General features: G+C 39.2%; 1 protein-coding gene and 1 long non-coding RNA gene across 15 annotated transcripts in view; one reads left to right on the forward strand and one right to left on the reverse strand.

Annotated features, from left to right (window-relative positions):
• Nucleotides 1–13,887, reverse strand: part of Picalm (phosphatidylinositol binding clathrin assembly protein) — an 82,358-nt gene extending 68,471 nt beyond the window's left edge. For 12 of the 14 annotated variants that reach the window (XM_029479510.2, XM_029479508.2, XM_029479509.2 and 9 more), the window contains exon 1: nucleotides 13,491–13,706. In XM_029479510.2, the coding sequence (XP_029335370.1) occupies nucleotides 13,491–13,620 (130 nt within the window). In that variant the 5' untranslated portion in view covers nucleotides 13,621–13,706. Of the gene's footprint in view, nucleotides 1–13,490 lie in introns of all 14 variants that reach the window. The other 2 variants (XM_029479506.2, XM_029479502.2) reach the window with 1 other exon arrangement.
• A 29-nt stretch (nucleotides 13,888–13,916) lies between these two features.
• On the forward strand, nucleotides 13,917–20,064 carry LOC115031519 (uncharacterized). The gene is made up of 2 exons (XR_003837163.2): nucleotides 13,917–14,327; nucleotides 19,215–20,064. It is a non-coding gene; the product is annotated as an uncharacterized LOC115031519 (long non-coding RNA).
• Nucleotides 20,065–25,623: the final 5,559 nt, after the last annotated feature.

Below are 25,623 nucleotides of genomic sequence, written 5' to 3' on the forward strand. Positions count from 1 at the left end.
GACATACAAGCTCTCATTGTTTTTTTAAGTAATAATATATTAGTACATGGGACTGAAAACTTGTGGGAAATAAGGGAAGAGCTAAGTAGACAAAGTTTCTTGACTGTAGTTTTCAAAAGTTATGATGGTAATTGTCAAAGCCAATAACAAAAAAGCTAAAGAAGCACAAATTTAGCATCACAGAATAGCAGAGAAAAAGGCAATTTAGAAAATAAGCAAGCTGATTTTCTAAGGTCATGCAGAGAGAAGGCTAGCACCAATACTCCACAAGGTGAGTTCCCTCTTGAAGTTGCTATTCCCAAATAGAACTTTACATACTTATAGAAATCATTATTTGTTGACAAGTCCTTTATTCCCCAGTCTCTGAAAGTTTTCTGTGAGCTAGATAAGGGGTTTCTCCAGACTTCCAGTCAAGGTTCTTTATTATCATCTGAAAATAAATGTACTCTGACCCAAAATAAGAAAGTTAAGGCTAGGGATATATCATGGAAGTAGGAATGTTTGCCTAGTATGCAATGAGGCTCTGGGTTCAAACTCCAGCACTCCAAGATAAGTAAATTAAATGGATAAATGTCCATGTATTCTTTCTTTTTTTTTAAGAGTGAGGAGTTGAGACAGGGTCTAACTATATAGCTGTCAATGTCCTGGAACTCTAGACCAGGATGGCCTTGAACTCCTAAAAATCTGACTGCCTCTGCCTCCTGGGTGCTAGGATTAAAGGCATGTACCACCTTTATAAACCAGAACAAGATTGTTAAACAATTTTTTTAGAGGTTTTTATAAGTATGCTACTACATGTCAATGCAAAACACAAAGAAATAACAACCCAAATCTGAATTATTCTCCAACTCTGTGTACACTGTATTTTAACTAAACTTATTTCATCCAACTCTGTGTAACACTGAAGTTTTCTTAAACTTTTAACAAACTTTTAGCTTGACATAGTGGTACATGCCTTTAAACTCAACACTCAGGAAACAGGTATGTGGGCTACATACTAAAACCTAGTCAAAAAAAAAAAAAAAAAACGAAACAGAAGGAAGGGAGGGAGGGAGGGAGGGAGGGAGGGAGGGAGGGATGTAAATTTAGGTCTAAATTAGATCTACATTAAGCCTTCTGTTGTTCTTCAATGAGATCCCATTCACCTGAAAGACAAATACCCCTCAAACCGGAGTACTTAGCACTGTATTATTATTAATAATCTATAATAATAAAGTAACATAAAAATTTAAACGATAGTTTGTAGTACAATAATGTAATAAAATAATACTATATAAGTACAGACATTGGAACTAGTCAAAGTGTAAAACTCTGGCCCAGAGTTGTGATAGTTATTCTAACACTTGGAAGGCTGAGGAAGGGGAAATCCCAAAGTTGAGACCTGCTTGGGCAAACAGTGAAAAACTCTGTCTCAAAACGAAATAGTCTAGCTTAGAGGAGCCGCCTATAATTCCAATATTCAGGAGTCTGAGGCCAGACTGGGCTAAATATAAAAATTAGCAGGCCAACTTCAGCTACATAGTTCTGTCTCAAAGAAACAAAAAACAAAGGCTCGAGGTCACAATCTAGTAACTTACGCTTCTAGTAAGCAAAAGTAGAAGATAACATTTAGCTTTCAAAGCAAGCAAAGTCTTCTTTCCTGTCTTCATACTGGCAAAAGAGAATACACAGTAGCTCCAACAACAGTACAATCTGACCAAAACTCCTGGGCAATAACCTCTGAAGAAAGGTGTGTTGTTAAAATTCAACTCCTTCCACAATCTGGCCTTAAGTCAATGACTTCAGCTATATTTTGACCCTTAGAATCCCACTTCTCAACAAAGCACCTGTTAACATAAACACTGCTGCAGTCTTCCTACCTACATGTCTATACATTCTTTTCTGCTGCATGGAATTCCTATTGTTCCTCATTACTCATCACTGAAGGCCCAGTTGCCTCACCTATTAAAGGCAATGCCTCCCCTCTGATTCTAAGTATCACTGAATTAGTATCTCTCTTAGATTGCCTGGTAATACTATTATGTGTATATGTCATTTTCCTTACTAGATTAAAGACCCAGTCAGCACTTTTACTTCTAGATTTGCCAATAATCTCCACAGAGTAACCTGGGCATATAAATAGTAGACAGTCAATATGTAATTACTAAGGAGTTTATTAATTCCTACCAAACTATAAGCCTCATTTGGTAGACTCAGCTCTTAAAACATTAAGAATGACTGACCGTTTACAAATGTATCAAAATAGTTAAATCAAATCAAAGAAAACCTCCTAAAATATTTAGAATTTACTATCATCTAGTGAGTTTATGTCCATTCATACATTTAGAGGCCCTCCAAAACCATTCCCTGGCTTCATGGCACTGGCATTTAATAACAGTAAAGGGAGAGGCGCTCTAAGATGAAGGTCAGTGAAGTAAAGGTTGAAGACAAAGCCTACCAAAGTAACAACACCTTTAAGGCTCCTCTCCAGCCTCATCTAGCAACGTCTCCAAACCCAAGGCTTTGTACAGGTAAGTTACCACCCTCCCCCAGCACTACAAAGCTCTTTCTTACCTCATGTCACTGCAGATGCTAGTTTAAAAAGAACTTTCTATCCTTCTGCAAAATCACTATATCCTTTAAATTCTGGTCCCCTCCTCTGTGTGTCACCAACCTCCTTTAGATTTAATTCCTACCTCTTACTTTGAAATTTCACACACGAATTATATGCATGTACCTCAATTACTTGACTGTTTAGCACTCATGGTCCTTTTAAGGTAAGGAAAAAGTCACATTGCTATGCTCTTTCTTAAACCGTGATCACCCCCATTCTATTCAAGACTGGCATAAGTCCTGCTCAATAGTAACTCAAAGGTAGGCACAGTAGTTCACACCTGTAATCCCAAGAGGTGAGAAAGACTGCTGGGGTCCAGGTCAGCCTAGGATACAGTAAAACGTTGCACAAAAGAAAACTTTTTTCTTTCAATATCAACGTTTCTAGAAACTTTCATTAAAATGCCACTAAATAAGTCTCATTTTGTCATCTGACCCTTCTTCAGGAAAAATACTCTCATTCAAGGATGAACCCACAAGTCTGCCTTCTAAACCAGCATGGAAATCAGGAGAGGAAGTATACAGCTGAGGCAGGCGGTCAGAAGACTCCCACTACCACGCACAGCAGCATACTGAGGGTCCAGCCTTCAGTTCTTCTAGTACTTCTACACTTTAAATGTTTTTACTAATACTTTATATCACAGCACACAAGCATTTAGTAAATAAAGTCATATATCCTACCACAAGATACAAACTATTGGAAAGAACCAAAAATTTAAAACCAGTGACTATCTAGAATCCATTTTTAACAACTAGATAAGCCCATAATCCTAGAAAGCAGAAAAGCTGAAGGACTTTACTGACAAACTGTTTAAAATCAAATACACCAGCAAAAGGCAGGCTCTGGAATAAATACTTTTGTGTCAAACTGCCCTAGTTTTACATGAACTAAATCCAAATATTTATTTCCCTGTTACCATCATTCCTTTACTCTCAAAGCAGAATAAAAATGTACTTGAGTCTGAAAAGAAACTGTTTAAACAAATCATTAACAGAGCAAACACTATTACTTTAGCAATCTCTCTCTCTTCATTTCGTAAGATCGGAAAGCACTACTATTACTTCATGGAAACCCTCACCCTGACGTGACCCAGTCAGCATCTTTTATTGCGTATTTGTCCCATGCTGCATTTTAAACATTTCACATGTTTAAAGAAGATGCATGGGGATCCTTTCCATACATATAATTACAAGAGCTACTAAAAAAACAAAAACAAACTCTGAGATATGAAAAGTTATCATTAGAGGGCAGTACAAGACATTTCTGTATGACCAAAATCATTATTTATTGATGTTTTACCTCCAGGCAATTAAAAAAGACATAACTCAATCTAAAAACATACTGATCAAGTGGTCCATCCAACTGAGAGAATGCTTGAGACAAATAATTCCATTCATCCATCAAAAAACTATAGCCAGTACTATAGGTTAACATTAAAAAAAAAATCTATTTCCATATTACACTGAGGTAGTATAACTGGACTTCATGTTGAGCACAAAAGGTAGTTAAAAAAAAAAAAGACCTTCAACCTTCTTTAGATTCTCTTAACCTGTTACTACTATACCAAGGATGAACCTTCAAAGCACTATGCGTGAAGCAAAGATCATATGCTAAGATTTTACTAACATGAAATGCCTAGAGCAGACACTACAGATTCCTGGTTGTGGTAGGGCTGAAGAAACTAGGAATGATTATTAACATTTTTTTGGTAGGGGAATGGAAAATGTTCTAGAGCTAGATAATAGTGATGGGCACATACATATCATGAATATACAACACACACCACTGAACACTTTGAAACAGTAAGCAGTAGGCAATGTGAACTGTGTCTCAATTTAACAATTACAAAATTCTCTCTCAACTTAAAATGTGTAAATACAATATCTGAGACATAAATATATACATACGGTGTAGGGGTTGGGGGGAAGCACACTGCTTCACAATCCCCTTCATGCCACCTTAGAACTAGTTATATATAAACATAACTTTAAATTACTTAATACAATGAGTAAATGAAAAATTTTTAAACAACCTGAAGTATATCAAAGTTTTATCAATACTCTATATAAACATTCCCTACTATTTGTTGGTATACAGTTGAAGTACTATATCTAATTCCTCTCTCCCCACCCCACCTCTCTCTCTCTCTCTCTCTCTCTCTCTCTCTCTCTCTCACACACACACACACACACACACTGCCATTATAGTCACTAAAATAGAACAACTGACCATATCCTGTGAAGACACCTGCAAAGCAAACCTGCGATCTGTAGCTAGGAAAGCCAATTGTAAACCATGGACTAGTTCTTGGAAGAACTATTCTTGAGGAATATTTGGCCCCCTACAACTCTTTCAAGTAATAAGTTGATGCTACAGTTTCTAGCACATTTCTAAGATTAGAATTCCCAGGTTTCAGAGAAAACTTTCCATCAATCCCTGGCAAACACTTAAGGTTCCAGATATAGTGATATTTTTACTAACATCACTACCTCTCCTAATCCTTACCTCAAATTTCAATTTTTCATTTCTATCTGACAACTGTTTATTTCTCCTTTGTTATATCAAATAAATTAATAGCTAGGCAGATAGATAGATAGATGAGACATTGCCACATAGTTGTTATCTTGGAGGCCAATGTGATTAGTACCTCCTTGAAGAGACTCAAACATTTCAGCTCTAGTTTCAGGTCCTACTTTATTTATAGTTAGAATTGCACTTCTACTTTCAAGAACAGCCTTCAAGATGTGCATTTTAATACTTCCTTCAAACTGAACAGTCATAATCAAAGTTTTCCTAATTACACTGTTACTCTGTCATCACCAACCAACAACTAAACTAAAATAATTCTCTTAAGGGCTTCTGAGGTCAAAGAAACCCACAGCAGTATGTTACAATGTCTTTTTTTTTTTTTAAAGATTTATTTATTTATTATATGTAAGTACACTGTAGCTGTCTTCAGACACTCCAGAAGAGGGCACCAGATCTCGTTAAGGATGGTTGTGAGCCACCATGTGGTTGCTGGGATTTGAACTCTGGACCTTCGGAAGAGCAGTCGGGTGCTCTTACCCACTGAGCCATCTCACCAGCCCCATGTTACAATGTCTTAATGATGTTCCATCAGAGAACTACAATTGACTTTACTACAAGTAAACTGTCATAAGGAAACGTTCTTAGAGTGTTGAAACAGATCTCTCTGCTGTTTCCTCAGACTTTTCATGATTTAGTCTGATCCATAATGGAAAATATATGCTCACTCGCTATTTACTGAACACTCAGAGAGCTGCTGAGTATGTTACTGAAGGGATACATAAAAGCCAAGAAACAAAAATGAAACAGAAATCCCTGGTCTACAAAGAAAACTTTTCACATAAGCCACGCAAGTCTGGCTGCCATAACATAAACTTTATAGATGGTAGGAAATGTGTTGGAGAGATGGCTCAGGGATTAAGAGTGCTTACTTGGTGAACCATTTACATGAGATTCTGAGCTTAGATTCCACAAAAAAAAAAAAAAAAAAAAAAAAAATGCAGTAAAATAGTTTTTAAAAAAGAAAGTGCTTATTGCTCTTTCAGAGCAGTAAGAGTCCCGTTGTCGTGCCAGACATCTTACAATTACCTATGACTTCAATGGGAAATCAAAGCCTCTGGCCTCTGTGGCACTGCATTTATATTCAGACCCAGACATACATAAATAAAAATAACAAATCTTTCTTAAAAATCTTTTGCACATCAAGTTCCTCCTGAAATAACTTTTACTCCTCCCTAATAGCCTTCCCAGAAGTATGTCTTTTAGTCTTGGTACTTTTACTCATAAAAACTGGGACTCTAAAACAACATTTTTTATGAGATTTCTGTCAGTATTTACTGTCAGAACTTAAAACTGAGTTTTAAATTTATTCATTTAGAAACAACAAACTCTACTCATTGTATTAACAAGTTTTATGAAAACTGTATTTAAAATCTAGAAGAACAGTTGGACAGAGGCTCAAGTTCTTTTTTTTTCTTTAAAGATTTATGTATTTATTTTATGTATGAGTACACTGTAGCTGTGTACAGGTTGTATGTGAGTACACTGTAGCTTCAAGGTTGAGAGCCTTCATGTGGTTGCTAGGAATTGAATTTTTAGGACCTCTGCTCGCTCCAGTCGACTCCGCTCACTCAGTCCCTGCTTGCTCCAGCCCAAAGATTTATTATTCTACATAAGTACACTGTAGCTGACTTCAGACACACCAGAAGAGGGCGTCAGATCTCATTACGGGTGGTTGTGAGCCACCATGTGGTTGCTGGGATTTGAACTCAGGACCTTCCGAAGAGCAGGCAGTTCTCTCACCTGCTGAGTGATCTCAACAGCCCCAAGAGTCAAGCTTTTATGGTTAGCTAATACATTCAACCTGCTGCAATAATTACACAGCACAAAGCTTCTGGGAAACTCAGAATAGAGAAGGGAAGCTGTACCTTAAAATATGGATACCAAATTTTGACCTCACAAACTTGCTGAAGGTTATAGATATTCACAGGTGTCCTTGGTTCATACCTGAAGAACCGGGCTAGCCCAGGTCTATGCAATGAGAAAAAAATGAACATACCTATGTAAAAGAGCCCATGAATGACACAGGCCTTACACCTTTCACAGAAATATACACAAAATTATTACAAAACCAGATGAAAAATACAAAACAAGGTTTTGGGAAGACAATATGGGGAGTAATCCAAATGACTTTGGGTTTGGTGATTAATTTTAGAAACAACACTGAAGAACTAATCCAAGTAGTGATAATCTAGACCAATGGCTCCCAACCTTTCTAAAGCTGCATACAACCCTTTAATACAGTTCCTCATGGTGTGCTAACCTCCAGCCATCAATTATTTCATTACTACTTCATAACTGTAATTTTGATACTAATTGTAATGTAAATATCTAATATACTGGATATCTGATATGTGACCCCCTATGGAAAAATCATTCAAACCCCTAAAGGGGTCAACAACCCACAGGTAAGAACTGCTGCTCTAGACTACATTGAAACTAAAGTCTTCTGCTTTCTGGAAGACACTGTCAAGAGACAAAAAAAGACTAGACACAGATACAGTATTTGGAAAAGATGTGAGAAAAGTCAACTATCCAAAATATACAAATAACAAAAACAAAAATCACCTCTTAAAATGCAGTAAGAAAACAATCTGACTTTTAGGAATGGTTACAGACTTTAACAGAAGAAACCTCATCAAAGATCCACAAATAGCAATCAAGAATATGAAGAACCATCCTGGTAAGACACACGTATGAACCCTACCACCCACCTAAAGGGTGGGCAAATCCAGAATGAAACACATATCAAATGCACGACAGGATGTGAATAGGAGTTCTCATTCATTACTGATAGAAATAAAAAGTGATGAGGTGACTCTGGGAAATGGTTTAGCAGTCTCCCACATAACAAAACATACTGTAACACAGAGAGGATGCTGATGAAAGGTTAAATCATAATCGGCAGAAGTTGGACAGAACAAGATAGCTTCAGTAGGAGAATGGACAAATAATCATGGTAGACACAACAGAGTGATATTCAGTGTTTAAAGGAAATGGGCTGGCTGTGTGCAGTCATGGAAAGACAGGATCATCTGAAGTGTTTGATACTGGGTGAAAAACCCAATGTGAAAAGGCTACCTAGTTTATGGAAGATCCCAATCACATGGCTTTCTGGAACAAGGAAAGCTTAAGAAGACAGAAAAAGATCAGAGGCTTCAAGGGGTTTTGGAAAACCACAAAACTTTTCAGGACAGTCAAATTAAGTTTTATGATGATGTAATAGTGGATATATGCAGATATTTACCCAAACCTATAGAATGTACAAAAGCAAAAATGAATCCTAATGTTACTGCTTCCTTTGGGTAATGTATTAAAATAGGTTTATCATTTATACACAAGTAGCACTTTAAATAGAGTTTTTGATAATAAAAGACGTGTGGGAATATGTAACTATATGAGAAATCTTTGACCCTATGAACTGAATAGTGCTCTAAGAAGTACTCATTTTCTGGGATAGAAAATTATGTAAAAAGTCACTGAAACCTTAGCATATTCTAATCCTAGACTTGAGCTCAACTTCCAGTCTACCACTTCCTGGATGAGAGCTTGTACAAAAACAAAGCCTCTCACATTAAGTTATTAAAAGAAAAATACTAGTTAATAAATGTAAAGGTCTCCAGCATACAATGGACCCAAAATATTCATCAAAAAAAGAAAATCAGTTAAGGTCATGGTGGCACATGCCCATAATCCTAGCACTTGAGAAGTACAGGCAGGAGGACTAGAAGGTTAAGGTCATCACCAGTTTACATTGTGAGCTTGAGGCTAGCCTGGTCTACCTGAGACCCTGTTTCAAATAAATAAGAATAAACAAAACAAGGCATAAGCCCAAAAACTATACACCAACTACATACAAATATATGAGAAATCCTTAGCATTACGACAAAAATCCAGCAAATCACAACTCTAAATTTAATTTTCAATGCAAAAGTTTAGGTTTATCAATAAGTTTTTTAATAAATTCACTAGTCAAAACTAAGTGAACAATTCTTCATGAAAAGAACAATATACATAATGGACATAGAAAATTCTAAAAGGGCATACTCAAAATTCCAATTCTCTAAAGAAATATATAAAGCACTTCAACTAGGAACACAATGAACGAACACAAAGTAACGGAAATGCCGCTTTAACCGCCAAAGGAACAGGAAGTCTAAGGACACCTCTTCAGCGAGGACTCCATCCAACCTCTTCCCAAGAAACTTTTTAAAAACAAACAAACAAAAAATAGTGAATTTAAGCACTTTGAAACTAAATAAATGTGCAACTTTCTATGAATTATTGTAAACTTTCATTTAAATATTCTAAATAATGGTCAATATCAAAGTAAACACAAAGTAAACTACAGCAAAACACTGGGCCTGGTGCCACAGGCCTATGGTCATAATACACAGAAAGCTAAGGCAGAATCAAGTTCAAGGTCTTGATTCAAAGAAAATTCAAGACCACCCTGCCTCAAAAAAAAAAAAAAGAAAGAAAGAAAAGAGCTGAGTATATAACTCAGTGGTAGAACATTTGCCCAGCATGTATAAGGCCCTAGACTCCATCCCTACTATTGTAAATTAAATCGATTTTGATAACTAAAATTTTTACACAGTATTTTCAGCTATCAATGTATTTCGTGAAAATGTTCTGCAAGCAGTCATAGAGGTACATGCTTGTCATCAATCCCACCTCTCAGGCAAGATTGTGGGTTCAAGGCCAACACAGGATACATAGATTTCCAGGCCAACCTAAGCGTTCAAAACATGAGAAAATAGCCTAGTCACCATGAAGTGTTTTATTTCTCACCTTTAAACTAAAAGATGCTTTCCAAAATTATCCACATAAGAGAGATATACAACAAACTTAAGAAACATATTGACCAACTATGTTTTTTGTTTTGTTTTGTTGGTTTTCTCTGTGTAGCCCTAGCTGTCCTGGAACTCACTTTGTAGACCAGGCTGGCCTTGAACTCAGAAATCCACCTGCCTCTGCCTCCCGAGTGCTGGGATTAAAGGCGTGCACCAAAGTGTTTTAGAATTCATTTGGTTAACTACAAACAGAACAGCTTGCTACAAAGGATGAACGTCAGCTCTCTTGTTTTAATACAGGTAGTACAGTTGGCCCTCTGTTTACATGGGTCCCACAACATCAGATCAAAAACATCTCAATTACTCATTTTATTGTCATTGTTCCCTGGACAATACACTACAACTGTTTACAGGGCATTTACATCATACAGGTATAAAGTAATGTGGAAATGCTTTTAAGATATATGGGAGGGTGTGGAGGTTGTGTGCTAACACTATACACTTTATACAAAGGATTTGAACAGCTATGGATCTGGGTGGGAAGATAGCTGTATCTGAAATTTTAAGGGTTGTGCTCTTCTATCTTGATTATAAATGGCCATTAGAAGCCTGGATTTAAATGAAAATCTGTCAAGTTTAACAGTAGGAACATTAAAATACTGTTATGCATTAATACTTATAAGCAAAAAGTCTTCAATAAGCATTAAATGTAGTATGAATTGACTCATAATTTATGGACAATAATCACTTCCTAATATGGAAAAATCTTGTCAGAGAAGTACACAAAAGCCACTTCCACATGCTAAATTACTAGGCATATTTTTGTTAAATGCTACCATTTTAAAGATGAAATTGTTTCTTACTCAGTTCAAAGAAGGAGACGTTAGTAGTTGAAGATATTAAAAGGCATAAGAAAACTAAGCTTTCAAAACTAAGAAAAATTCTTAAAGAGCCAAAAATTACTCAAAGGAGCAAAAATTACTTGAAATGATGCATTTCTCTATTATATATAGCCTGAGATTAACACCAAAACTTGTCTCTGGATAACTTTTCAAAACATGCTGAAGTGTGAAGGGAGGGCTAGAACCCATTCATTAATGAGATTTTTCTAAAGTATTAGAGAAAAACAGCTTACAATAAAAGAAAAATAGTATCATCATTCGTTTAAAACCTCATTAAGAAAAAGAAGAGGCACCTTATTTTTAATAAACTATATAAAAAAAAACATTACCAAGTAAACTCAAGCTCTAAAAGTATGGGAGTTTGTAGACAGAAGAGAAAAAGTTAGGTTATCCTTAAACACCAACTAGTTCCAATCTATAATATTGACAAAGGTCACTAACTAGTTAAAAACCACCTTTGCTTCTAACCTAAAAAAGGGAAAAAAGGAAAAAAGAAAAAGAAAAACGAACCAACAACCTACCTTCTACCTTCTCCACCCATTCTTGCAACACTTTTCAATAAGCATTGCTGCAATTGAAGATGTCCCCTTTATAAAGAACATTTCAATGCTGTATCTGCTACGATTTACCACTTTGAGTTAAAGAACATTTCACAGATTACCAAGTATCTTTTGCCCCCTCCCCACCAACAAAAACAAATGAAAACCCGCAAACAGCAATGACACTAAAACAGTAGGGTTTGGTACCACAGAACCAACCCAGCATTGTGGAGGGCTGAGGAAGAACTATGGTCTCTGTCTCAAGTTCAAGGCCAGCTTGGGCTACACAGACAAATTTTGAGACAAGCCTGGAATTGGATCCATGGAAAAAAGGATCCCATGGGTAGTCTTTCAAAAGAATGTAAACAAAAGCATCTCTCCAAGTATATATTTTCAAAACCCATTTATAATTTATTCACAATACCCTAAAGAATGTTTATAGTGGAGTCACCATTTAAATATACCTTCCACTTTTCTAAACAAGGGTCGGTTAAAAAGCAGCCTGTCTGAGTACCACAGCCAACCAAAATGATGACTTTTATGAAACTTCCACATCCAGGAAACAAATCACAATGAATAATGGGTTTGTCTGTGGCAACAACTTGTTCTAACAGCACTTCATGAGCAGTGTATCTTAGAATTCACACCGCCGTATTTTTTTTTTTTTCCAAGTGCAAACCTCACAGCCAAAGTCCAAGTGAGAAACAAGATTCCTTACAGCGAATTCCCTTTTCAGGACAAGCTCACTCTTGCTTCACAGGGCAAAGCAACTTTCATGTATGATGAAAGTCAGTTTGGCTAATGTGTCCGGGAGTCATTTAAAAAGAGAATTTACTATCCTTTCGATATCCCTATTTTTTCCTGAAACATTCCACTGACTGACTGATCCACTGAGCTTTGTACCCTAGGGCAAAGGAGCAACAAGAAAAAGGAGGTGGTTTTACAGGTGGCTCCTAGGTTAGAAAGCAACTGGGAGGAGTCCGCTCTATTAACTGTACCTAAGTTTATGCTGGAGTTACATTATGCCGCTTAAGCAAGATACTTATCCAAAATACAACTAGCATAAATTAAAACGTTTCCAAACCTGATTATTTGTACTTAAATATATTGACCCATTTCGAACCGCTACACATCACACTCAAGCTTATAAATCCAAACCACCAATGTTAACAGTTCCAGGAACTGATACCAAAACCAGCAAAGCCCTTATCCATATCCTCATATGGATTACAAAAGGGGGAGGTAGAACATTCACAACACACAACTTCAAAACTCAGACAATATAATGATGGCAAATAAAAATAGTAACTTCCCACAAAGCCTTCCCCACACCACACTGAATTCCTTTGTTTCTACTCCCCACAAGCGTAAATGGAATAAAAGCCGAGGAACTGGGCATAGTATTGAAAGAAGGAGGTGACAAGAAGTCAAAGGAACTTAACGGAAGCTAGAAAGGCAAAGATGACCGAAAAGGTAGATAGAAAGGTAGAAAAGGAAACCACAAAGAAATGGAAGGGGGAAAAAAAAACACTTCAAGGGCCGAGAAGTGACAGAAATCTGGGCCCACCAAGCAGAGTTAGTACGGAAATCCGAAAAAAGAAAAGAAAGAAAGGAAATTTAAAAAGCTAATGGAACAATGGGGCGGTGAGCGTGAGTCCTGGAGACATTAGCCGGGGAGACACTGAGCCGACGGCTGCTAAGAGGTACGGGACCGGTGGGATGGAAGGGCAAAACGGCTGCAGTAGCTGGGAGAGGAGTCTGGGTGAGGAGCTGGGTGGGAGGCAAGTTGGTGGAGCGCGATGGGCTTGGTGGTGCCGGAGGCTAGGAGGCGAGGGTCTCTGGGGATCTCTGGGGGCGCAATGGCTTGTCACATTTTTTTTCTTCTCTTTTGAGAGAAGAGCAGAGGCCGTTAAAGGCAGGTGTGATGGGAGCAGAAAAGAACACACAGCTCGACCAGGCACAGGAACCATCGTGCAGATAAGACGCAGGGAGGGAAGAGGCAGCCCAAGAGGGAGAGGAGGACGATGGAGAGGGGTCGGGAGAGGATGCGGGGGGTGGGGGGGTCTTCACTCACAGTCCAGGTGCTTTTTCTTGGGGCCCATGATCTCGTGGGTCGTGGCCTTGCATACTGTCTTAGATACCGCGGAGCCAGTGACACTGTGCTGGGCCGCGGTGATTCGGTCCGTCAGGCTCTGGCCAGACATCTCTGCGGCTCGTCCGCCACCCCTTCCGCTCCGCAGCCGGCGGGGCCTGGGACCCCCAAGCGCCCGAGGGTCCCCACCCCCCACCGCACCCCCTACCCCCACCGGCTCCCGGCCCGCCTGCCGGCCTGGGGCGGGGCTCAGGGCCGCGCGCCGCCACCCGCTCCGAGAGCCCCGGCTCGCGTGTTCCCCCGACGGGCTCCCACACCAAGTCGGGGCCACTCCCGGGTCCCGCGCCTCAGCCTCAGCCTCGGCCCACCCCTTCCCTGGTCAGCTGGAGCCCGACCGGGCAAGAGGGCCAGGCAGCTGCAGGAAAATGGCGGCGCCAGGCTCCTCCTCGGAGCTTTCCGGGCTGCCCCTGGGTCACGTGACTCGGGTTCCGCCCCCTGCTCGCTTCCTCCCGCCCCTTCTCCCTTCCCTTTCCTCTCCGGCGCGCCCCCCTCCCTCGCTCCGGCGAGGGAAGAGCGGGGCGGCGCCCGCGCGCTACGTGGTGGAACCCGCCCGGCGGGCGCAACAGGAGGCCGGCCCGCGGGGGACGGCGCGGCCCGCCGCGTCACGTGACGCGCCCTGCCAACAGGTCGCCCGAGGCAGGGCCCCGCGTGTCGTAGGGGGGCGGGGGGGAGGGGCGGCCCGCTGCGCCCCTCTTTCACCCCCGAGGCGAGGACGCCCGCCCTCGTGTCAGAGGCTGACGCCGTGGGCTTGACAAAGAGGTGAGGCAGCTGCTGCCTGTGCGTAGTTTTCACCCCGAACTGGAGGTGCCTGGGCTCCGGGGCTTCGCCTCGCTCAATTTGGCGCCGACCCCAGGGCCCTCCTCCTGCCTTAAAGAAAACGGCTCCAGCCAGTCTCTCTCTGAGCCTACACACAGGCCTCTTCAAATGCACCCAGCTCTCCTTTTTAGTAACAGGGCTTTTGGGCTTTTTTTTTTTTTTTTTTTTTTTTGCACCCCCTCGTCTTCCTTGAGAGTGTTGGAAACGTCACCTAGTTTTGTTTATCTCGACTTACTAAAAGTCGCCACGTTCCTGCCAGTCTAAATTTAGATAGAAGCCAGCCCGGTATTCATTCTCTGCGGTGTCAAATACGACAGGAAACACATAGCTTCAGTGGAATTTGAAAAGGGAAGTAGTAGGGTGATGTCAACAGTGATTAACTTGACCCTACAAGGCTGACAACCAGCGAGATTAAAGGTCCACACCATAGAAGGAAGTGAGACAGCTCGGTAAAAGGAGAAGTCCCGTTCAGAGTCAGACATCAGTACCTGCGATCTCCCCTGGTTTAGCCTTTCTTCCCTTTGGCCTCTTTTCTCCTCTTGTGTGAGCCAGATTTCCATGGAAAGATATTGACTCTGCCCTGTAGGCATTTTAGAACAGTATTACATCCCGAGACTCAGATCTATGAAATCCAGAACATCTATTAACAAAGCCTTTTTAAATGTTACTAGAGCTCCACATTTAACTCAAGAGTTAGGGATAAATTTTAGATTCTCTGTGAATGTTAAGTTACCATCATGGTTCTATGTAATCTTGCTAGTTTCAAATGAGATTCGAGCGTACTCAAAATCTGTGTACACCATCTGCCAACCAAATCTAGAATACTGTGCTTAAATCTGTTAACTCTCAACGGATGAAAAGCTAATAGATGTTTAAAATTGTGTGTGGTATGGGGAATTCTGTGGTCTCTTCACATTCCCTTTCTATCTCACACGCCATTCTGAAGCACGGTGATTTTGGCAAGAACTCACAATTCTTATTAAGCCTGCAGGTTTCATTCTTGTCACATCAGCTTGAAAATTCACAAAACTGTAAAACTCCCTTTGGTGCATCTGCATTCCATTTGTAGTTTGGTACCCTGTGTTTATCAGGCAGTGGAATGACCAGGGATTTTTTTTTGGTTGGTTTTTGTTTGCAGTGTGTACTCATGTATGCATGTTCACGTGACTCACATGTGTGTGCAAGTTTTAATCCGTTATAATTTCTTTTATTCTCAAACTATTCTACTAATTTCATAGCTAATTTCTTTATCAATGTTTAACCAACTATCCAGTTAATAGTTTCTGGACCTATAGTGGGATTGTTTTTGCACTAAAATTGTCTAGGAACTCTCTAAAGATTGTGTCTCCACAATGTGCCCACCCATGCCCTACCCCCATACCACCAATTAATATGTTGAATTTTAATCTTAAAGAGTGCTAAGATGTGGCCTAATGGGAAGCATTGAAATCATACATGGATTAATAATAACTATAATAACTATAAAAGTATTTGAAGTTCCTACTCTTTTCTCTTTTTCTCTTTGCCTTGTGCTCTAAAATAACCAAGCTCTTGATTTCAGGGACCTCCTAGCCTCCAGAATTGATCAATGTATGCTTATTAAAAATTAACCAGTTCTGTGGGTTGTGGTGGCAGCAGCACTTACCTTTAATTATAACACTTGGGAGGCAGAGGAAGGCTGATCTCTGAATTTGAGGCCAGCCTGGTCTACACAGAGAAACCCTATCTTGAAAAACAAAAACAAAAAAGTTACCCAGTCTGAGCTGGTGCTGGTGCTGGTGCTGGTGCTGGTTGTGGTGGTAGTTGTGATGGTGATGGTAATGGGAGAGGTAGTGGTGATGGAGGTGGTGATGATGGTGGTGGTGGTGGTGGTGATGGGGGTGATGGTGGTGGTTATGCGTGGTGATAATGCACCTTTAAGTCCAGTGCTTAGAAGGCAGAGACAGGTGGATCTCTGTGAGGATGAAGCCAGCCTGAACATAGTTTCAGGAGAGCCAGGGCTATGTAAGGAGACCGTGTCTCAAAACAAACAAACAAAAATTATCCAATCTGCAGTCTTCTGCTATAGCAACCAAAAGTAAAGCAAACTTCACTGTCACTGTCCTAGAAGCTTCAGGTCTCTGTGCCATGGCAACAGGACTCTTTAGGATCTACCTCTGACCTCATCTGTTTACTTACTTACTGGACCTCATCTGTTTCTATTCTCCTACTGTATGCTGCCTACTACACTTAGAAATACCATCTTGGTGTACATCCTAATGGGTATGAATCTCCTTTTGCTACTGATAGTATTCTGTATTTAGTTCTTCAGTTGCTTTACTGCACTAACATGGGGAGGGGAAAAAAAGAGAGGCTTGTGGTTTCAATCTAGACTGCCTCCTACAGAATCATGTGCCTATTCCTGGGGCTGTAGAGAGGGCCCAGTGTTAAGAACATTTGCTGTTCTTGCTGAGAACCTGAGTTCAGTTCCCAGGAACTGGGTTAAATCATAGCCATCTCAAATTCCAGCTCCAGGGCATGTAGTGTTCTCTCCTGGCCTCTGAAGACAGATGCATATATATATATATATATATATATATATATATATATATATATACACACACAGACACACAGACACATGGGCCCCTATAAGTAATTTTTAAATAATAAACTTTTTAAAATAAATAAATACCTGGTCCTGAATTGGTAGTACTATTTTGGGAGGTTGTGGGGCCTGTATGATGGAGGTATTCCTTTGAGGGTTATAGCCTGACCTACTCCTTCTGGTCCTGCTGTGTGCTTTCTGTTTGATCGGTCATGTTACGAGCTCTGCTACATGTTCCCACGAACACAGTGCCACTCTGCATATCTCCCCACTATTGATGAATGGGCTGAGATACTCTGAAACCCGGAACGACAGTCCTTTCACGAGGTACTTTGGTCGGGTATTTTGTCTTAGTGATAAAAAAAGCAACTGATACATATCCTCAAGCTACGTTACAGCTGGTGTACATCAGATTTACAGCGTAATGATAGTTGGCTGCATGAATGAAAACACAACTTATTTAGATAGACCATCACTGCAAATCTTCCATTTGATAAAATTTTCCCGACTTTCTATTAATATATTGTGTCCATTGTATAATTATCCTATAATATCTGTCTGAGGTATCATCCTTACTCAGTATTTTATTAATCCATTCTTTCAAAAACTATGTATTGAACATTTATTGTGGGTCAGGCACAAATTTAAATGCTCTATCCTGGTCTAATGATGAACTCAGTAGTTCTGTGCAAACTTATCGTTCTCTATTTCAGTCCAACTTGATGGCAAGTTTGATTTACAATGAATAGTCCCCAAACAGAAGGAAACTATGTGAATAGCATATGTTAGTCCCCACTAAATATAAATGTGTGTGTGTGTTTGTGTGTGTGTGTGTGTGTGTGTGTGTTGAATAGAGTCCTGGAGTCCAGGAGGAAGAATAAACAGTGTTTAATGCCTTCTATCAACTACAAATACAACAAAACTTTTTCATGTAATTCTTATAATAATTGCAAAAAGTATTGTGCTTATCTAACACAGCAATACAAACAAGCCCAATAAAGTAACCTCCCTAAGTTCCTCAGATTCTAAGTGTCAGAAACAAGATTTAGGAACTCATTTTTTTTCTATTACTATATATAGACCATTTAGTCAATAATTGAAACAACTGACAATATAAATTAAATTCACTCAACAAATAGATCTTCTCTGTAGACAGCATTCTAGGTTGTTTTGGATATTATAATGTACACGATAAGCATGGTTTCAATTCTTAGACTTTGGTAGAATAAAATTGTATTTGTAGGCGTCCATGTTTTGTTATCTTATTTTGAGATAAGCTCTTATTCTGTAGCCCAACATGGCCTTAAACTTACTGTTTATCCCAGGCTAGCCACAAACTCATGTTCCTCTAGCTCCAGATTTCTTAGTGTTAAGATTACAGACATGTACCATCATCCCTGGCCTGTTCTTAGACCTTAAAAAAGTCTTGAAGTAGGAAGAGAGGAGAAAAACAAGTGAGAGTTAAAGTGTGTGCTTGACCTGAGGCTCCTGATAATGTCTATGACTTAAAAGTAAGAAAGTGGGCCTGGCATGGTGGCACATGCCTGTAATTCCAGAACTTGGGAATTAAGAGCTCAAGGTGTCTGACCTGCATAGACCCTGTGTCAAAAAGAAAGTGAAAGGAAAAGACCATGGAAAGAAATGACCAGGTTTTGTGTAGTTGTTACTTCATTTAAACCTATCTTGAGGTCCAAGGAGAGCCTACTTATTCCCTGTTCTCACTCTCCTCCGACATTGTTTTCTAAATCAGAACCCTGTGGCACTGTGTTGATCTGAACATCCAGCAACTCATTCCTCCCTTATCTTTAGCTGCTGCTTCTACTTAATGATGCAGCCAAATGAGTAAAAGATTGCCTTATATAACCTACTTTTCTTTGTAACAGAGAACTCCAGCAAGGACTCTGCTTCAGTTGAAGGAGACTAATTCAAGCTCTCGGCATTCATATTTGTGATGATAATAATAACATTCAAGTGTTGATTACTTGTTCTGTGCCAAGCATGTAACGTGCATTATCTCCTTCACTCTGAACCAGCTTCATGACTTCAAGGAGTACAAACATCTGATGACCAAATGGTTTCTTTCTTCCCTTAAGCACACAGTTAGACTGTTTCCTGGCCACCATCATGATTAGTTGGGGCCAAATGCCTGATGTCTGTCCAAGAACACAGACAGAAAATGATGATGGTTTGGGCAATGAGCCCTGAAAACCTCTAACATGTGTTCAACATTCTTTTCCTACTTCCAGATGAATAAGACTTCAGAGAATTATGAAGTTGAAACCACAACGTGGAAGACACCTGGGGTTGACAAACGAGTCATTGGAGATGCGCTTCCAAGGAGAGCTGTGTGCCCAGGAACACCTAGAGTAGTGTATTTGCTTTGTTAAAGAGTGACTTGTATGAGAGAGAAATCTATTTTCCATAAAATTTAAAAATGACTGAAATCTTTCAAACTGTTATCTAAAACGTCTGATGCTGCGACTCTGTAATCTAACTTGAGCTCCAAAGCTTCTGCTGGTCTTGCTGCATTGTAGTTTGGCTATTCGGATCCCTTGTGCTTTTTATGATTTTTAGGATTTTTCTTTTTCTTCTTCCTGTGAATAATGCCGTTGAATTATGGTGGAGATTTCATTGAATCACTTTTACAGTATTAATTCTGCCAATTCAGAACGTGGGAGTTTTTTGTCTATCTTCTAGTGTCTTCAGTTTTTTTCTTCATTGCTTTAAAGGTTTTTATTATAGTGGTCTTCCTTGGTTAAGCTTTTTCCTAGTTGTGATACTTAATCGTGACTGTCAACTTGACAGGATTTAAAATCACCATGGAATTCTCTGATCACATCTGTGAAGATTTTCTAGGATTGGTTAATTGAAGTGGGGAAGACTATTCTAAATGTGAGCCAGGTTCCATGGTCTGGGGTCTGTCTCTACCTGAATAAAACAGAGAAAGGGGGCATGGCAACAGCGTTCATGGCTCCGCTTCCTGACTGTGGATACAATGTGACCAGCTGCCTCTAGTTCCTGTTGCCATCATGTTCCTGCAGTGATAGACTCAGTGGCAGATGGAACTATAGCCCAAATAAAGCCCTCCTGCTTTAAGGTCTTTTGTCGGCTATTCTGTCACAGCAATAAAACTAATACACATAGATACCTACAGGCAAGTACCGAAAAGTACTTCAGTTGCTCAAGAAAGAATACCAAGATTGACAGCGGCATCACATCAAATTTAAAATCTTCTGCATCGCACATACATTGATTAGTAGAATAAAGAGATTACTAACAGATGAGGAGGTCTTTGTCAACTATACATCAAGTGTGGAATTAATATCTAGACTACATAAGGAATCACTAGTTAAACACTAGTAACAAATTGTACAATCAATGACTTGGCAAATGAATTTAGCACATAGTTCTCAAAGTACAAATTTGAAATAAATGTGTTAACATCCTTAGCCATCATAGAAGCACAAATCAAAATGTACACTAAGGTTCCATCTATACCCAGCCAAGTGTCCATCACTTACAAAACCAATGCAGAGAGGATTGGAGCAGTAGTCAGCAGTGAGCATGGTCAGTATGTGTAGAGAAGGATCAGTGAACCCCATTATGTTGTCCAACAAATATATACTATTTGTTAAAAGACAAATAGAAGAATAGGACTCCAATCTGAAGCTTTTCTAAGGTGATCCTTGACTTGAATGCCCATTGAGGTGGCTCAAGCTTATAACCCCACCATGAAGGCAAAAGCAGGAATATTGCCAAGAGTTTGAAGCCATCTAAAGAATGAGTTTTTGTCAAAAACTGAAGGAGCAAAAAGGGTACAAAAGAGGGAATGGTATTGGGGGAAGGGAAGGAACGATCATTTCATATAAAGGAACAATAAATAAATAAGTAGAGTTTCAGCTAAGAACAAAGTGAACTTGTTTACATTATAGAAGACTAGGGTGGCCAGAGAGGGAAAAGAAGAAATAGAATCTTAGGAGTTGACCTCAGGGATAGTGCCAGCATAGTAAGGATTTTATATGGCATGTTGAGAACTCCAGATAATATGAATAGATAACTGCCCAGTGGGAACTATTGGTGATGATTATATGAAGAAGGTTCTTCCCATGGAAGAATGTTGGAACAAGACCCCACAGAGCATCACATTCTTCTTGCATACTTATCCTCTTGGCCTTGCTAATTTATCATCTTGACTATCCCCTTCCTCTGGAATAATTCCCTTCTTTGCTAATGGACCCTGTTGCCCTTAACTCAGGGTGTTCCGGAGACTGTAACCTTGACACTGGCTAGACAGGGGGGCTAATCCTTCAGGTTCTGGTAAGGTTAAATGATGGCTACCCAGATTTTAAAAAGAGAAAATATACATGTCCTTGATTCCTTTTTCTTTTTCTTTTTTTTTAAGGTTTAGATAGGTTATAGCACATAGTTTTATTGTCTTTCTTTTTAATCTAGGGTTATGGCTTTGAAATGCCTTTTAAGGTCTTATTTCATCTTGCTCTCTAGACAGATAATTTAACATGTTACCAGATGTATGCTTCTCAGTCATAAATGCCACATAGTCAATGTTACATTGGATGGTTTAAAATGAGCGTTCAACCAAAAGAACAAGAAAACCTGATACTTAGAGAAGTTAAGATGACTACCATGAAAAAAAAATGTACAATTGCAGCTTATCAAATAACACTACAAATCTGGATTAATTGTGTATCAGAACACTATGATATTTGTTTTAGACTGCAGAGAATATTGACTGAAAGAAGAGAGAGTTAGAAATGAAGCATGCACTAATAATTTGCAAAATGCATCAGTTTTGTATCATCCATGACATGCAATATCACCTATTAAAACTTTACTTAATTACTTCTTTTAGATTATTAACACTGGCTCTCACCCCATAGCCCAGGCTGGCCTGAAACTCATAACAGTATTCCTATCTGTATTTCTCAAGTGCTGGAATTACAGCTGTGACCCACCATGACCATCATTAACATGTTTTCAAATTCTTTGGTAATTTCATACACTAATAAAATATATGAAGATTATATCTACCCTTTTCCAACTCCTCTTTGGCTCCCCGTGTCTATCCCATCAAGTAAACTCTACTGATTTTTTTAAAGACATTTTAGGTTCACAGAAAATTTGAGCAAAAAACACTGGTTTCCTATATGGGGGAAAAGTATCCCCACATTTGTACAACCTCCCCCACTGTGACAACATATGCATGTTGACAATAAATGTCACTGATATATCATTATTACCCAACACACAGAGTTTGCATTAGGCTCCACTCTTGGTGTTGCACATTCTATAGATTTTGATGAGTATATGATAACCTGAATCTTATAGTACACAGAATAGTTCCCCTACTTTGAAAATTCTCCCTGTTCTGCCTGTCTAGCTACTTCTGCCCCACTGATACTAGGATCCAGATGCTCTCTTGTAATCCCCCAGTCCTTCAGTACCAGGCTATGACTTCTGAGACAGCCAGCCCAACAAACTGGGCAGCTACCAGATTCTCAACCTCTGCAGTGTGAAGATGGCCACTGTTGGATTACCCAAACTATTTCATAGAAACCAATCTGATAATCTCCTTTTAATGTATATTCATTCTTTTGGTTGTGTTTCTTCTGTTTCTGTATAGAAGACTATTACTTGATTTGCCCTCTGACTTCACTGTTTTAACCGATCCAAAATATGTTGTTGATGTTTTTATTTGTTCAACTTTTACTTAGTGATGTTTCTCATTTATTTAGCATTCTATCTGTTACAATAAAGTAGTAACTTCTATGGTACATCCAAGCGGAAATGGAAATTGGAAGTCTTTGCATACTGATTTTTAATTGGTTATGAGGCATCCAAACGGATCTAGCTCTCTGAGATAACAAAGGAGTCTCATTTGGCTTCCACTAAAGATACTAGTGTGTCAGACAATGCACGCATGCCTATGAGTGGTGAAGTCGTGAAATTATGAAGGTTAACTGAGAACAAGCTAAAGACAGAACAGTCGTGGGAAATCCCAACCTTAAAGAGGCAGCATGTAATTCCGAGCAAACACTGAGACTACAGCTACTCTGGAACAAACTAAGTTTTACCTGATACCGTCTTATTGCTCATATAAATTTATCAAAGTTCATTACCTTTTACTCTTTCACACCTACACCTCCTACACCCAAATTAACTGAAGCAATTATATTATGTAACCTGTTCATGCTGGGGCTTTAAAAAAAGATGTAGACTTTTTAACAGTAGAATAAAGTATCTCAGACTGGTTGGTGTGGTCTCTGTGTGTGTGTGTGTGTGTGTGTGTGTGTGTGTGTGTGTGTGTATGTGTGTGGGGGGGGCAGAGGTTGATATATATGTGTGTGTGTGTGTGTGTGTGTGTGTGTGTGTGAGGGGGGGGCAGAGGTTGATATGTGTGTGTGTGTGTGTGTGTGTGTGTGTGTGTGTATCCTCCCCTTTCACTCTGAACCTTATTTTTTAAGATAGGGTGTCTAGATTGCCAACAAGCCCCTGGGTCCGCTTGTCTCTGCCTCCCCAGCACAGGCTGCCACACCTAGTTTTCATATATGAGTATTTGGGATCTGAACTCCGGTCCTCAAGCATGGACAGCAAGCACTTAACACACTGAGCCATAGCCCCAGGCTCTCAGCCTACCTTTTATGTAAAATTCTATATGTTAATCAGTACATCAATTGTTTAAATATTTTAAAATAAGTTCATTTTTATTCTAATTGATAATTCAAAAAAGTTTTGAGTACCAAATTATAAGCTTCCAAAAATAGAGTTAAAATTTGCGATTCTGGAAGTTGCCAGGAAACAGTAACATTTCTATATGCTACAGTAAAGGAGGGGCAGGAAGGGTACATCTGCCAAACTTATAATTAAGTCACTTTGTACCAACATGGCTTTAGTTTATAAGGGAATGCTTGTGGGGATTTTTAATCAGATAAAAATAAGGCCGTTGTTTTCTCTATACCAATTAACATAGTTGACATTTAGCCAAATCTTCCCTGGTCACTGCAGGGGATGTACAGTTTGTCCCGATTCTGTGGGAAATGAAAAATGCAGAAGCTGGCATGAGAAAAAATGTGAACCCAAAAAAAGATGTCAAATACAGCACATCAAATTATATCAATTGATGTGCTAAAGGACAGTCTATGCTTTCGAGAGAACAAAACAGAAAGACAGTCTGAAATACTAAAACTGTAATGATAAGGGAGTATGAGATTAACTCTTACTACTGTGTGTTAGTCAAATAACGTGTTTGGTTGAAGACATTCTGCTAGGACTCATGAAACTGTCCTTGACACAAGTTTTAGAAAGGAGGTGATAGTGACTCATGTACAGTATATGAAAACTTGTTTAAATTTTTAACACAGAAAGACTACTGTGAGTCATCCAGTCTCATTCTTTAATTTGCACTGACCATGGAGTGTACCAATTTGACTAGATTAGCTGGCCAACAGGTCCAGAACTCCTTCTGTTATCTCTCTAATGCTGAGATTACTCCATTGAACGTAGGACTTCATAGTTGTGTGGCAAGCATTTCAACCACTGCTCTATCTCCCTAGACCCACAGGATATAGCCTCCCTTGAGAAAAGACCTTTCCGTCAGCCAGGCTGGTCTAAATTACTAGGATCAGGCGGCTTTCTCATCTTACTCTCCCATGCATCTGGGACTACAAGCACACCACACCACACACAGGCAAAGTAGGACAATTATAGCAGTGTGATGTGGTCGATGATCACACTCTGTGCATCTCTGTCACTCATTTGGGCTGGAAAGTCTTATTCAATTGGCATGAATGGTTGGTGAACTGAATTTGGTGTTACCTAATAATGACTAAAGTATAAACAATGATCTTAGAAAATTCGGGCCTATACACACAAGCATGCACACACAAAGACATGGTTATATGTAGTGTCTCTCTTCCTTATTAGATACCTACCTATTCCCAGGAGGTAGAAGATCTATTGGGATTTTTGTGTCTTATTCTCTGGGGTAAGCAAAAGAGGACAATCTGAACTTATTTCACTAATCATCTATCTGCCTCTTCTACTTAGGCCAAATCGTCCTAATTCTCTGTGCCTTCTAGAAGTCCACGACATCGAGACAACTTCTTTGAGGATAAGAACATTGTGAATTTATTGTAGTTCATTAGTGTAGTAACATTTTCTCAAATGTTATGCTCATATTCTTCCAAAATGAAGAATTAGGTAATTTGGGCTCTTTCCTATCAAATTAGGTTAAACACTTTTTCTGTATTTCACAGAGTTCGTTGATTGTGCATTTTAAAAAGGATCCTAGGGTGCTTTCTTAAGAGTACCAAAGAATTCAACAAAGCAAATGTCACTTTCAACCTCAGACTGCAAACTGGTTAATTTATTACATTAACTAAAACTGCATTATTTTAATACAAGACAAAGCCTATACTTAAGCTTTCTTACACATTAAGCATTTGGGCGAAGTGCAATCTTATAAGGCATACTAAAAGGTTTTTAACCTTTTAACTAGCAATAGGAACAAAACCAACAAAACCAAAGGCAGGCTTTCTTTATGATCTAATATAGTAATTTTGTCTTCACAATTAGCAAATTGATATTACTAAAATAGAACATGAAAGAGTATGCAGAAATGTTCCCCAGTGGAACAAG

Source organism: Mus caroli, unplaced genomic scaffold (assembly GCF_978045245.1).
Source record: "Mus caroli unplaced genomic scaffold, Mus_caroli_1 scaffold_8, whole genome shotgun sequence".
NCBI lineage: Eukaryota > Metazoa > Chordata > Mammalia > Rodentia > Muridae > Mus > Mus caroli.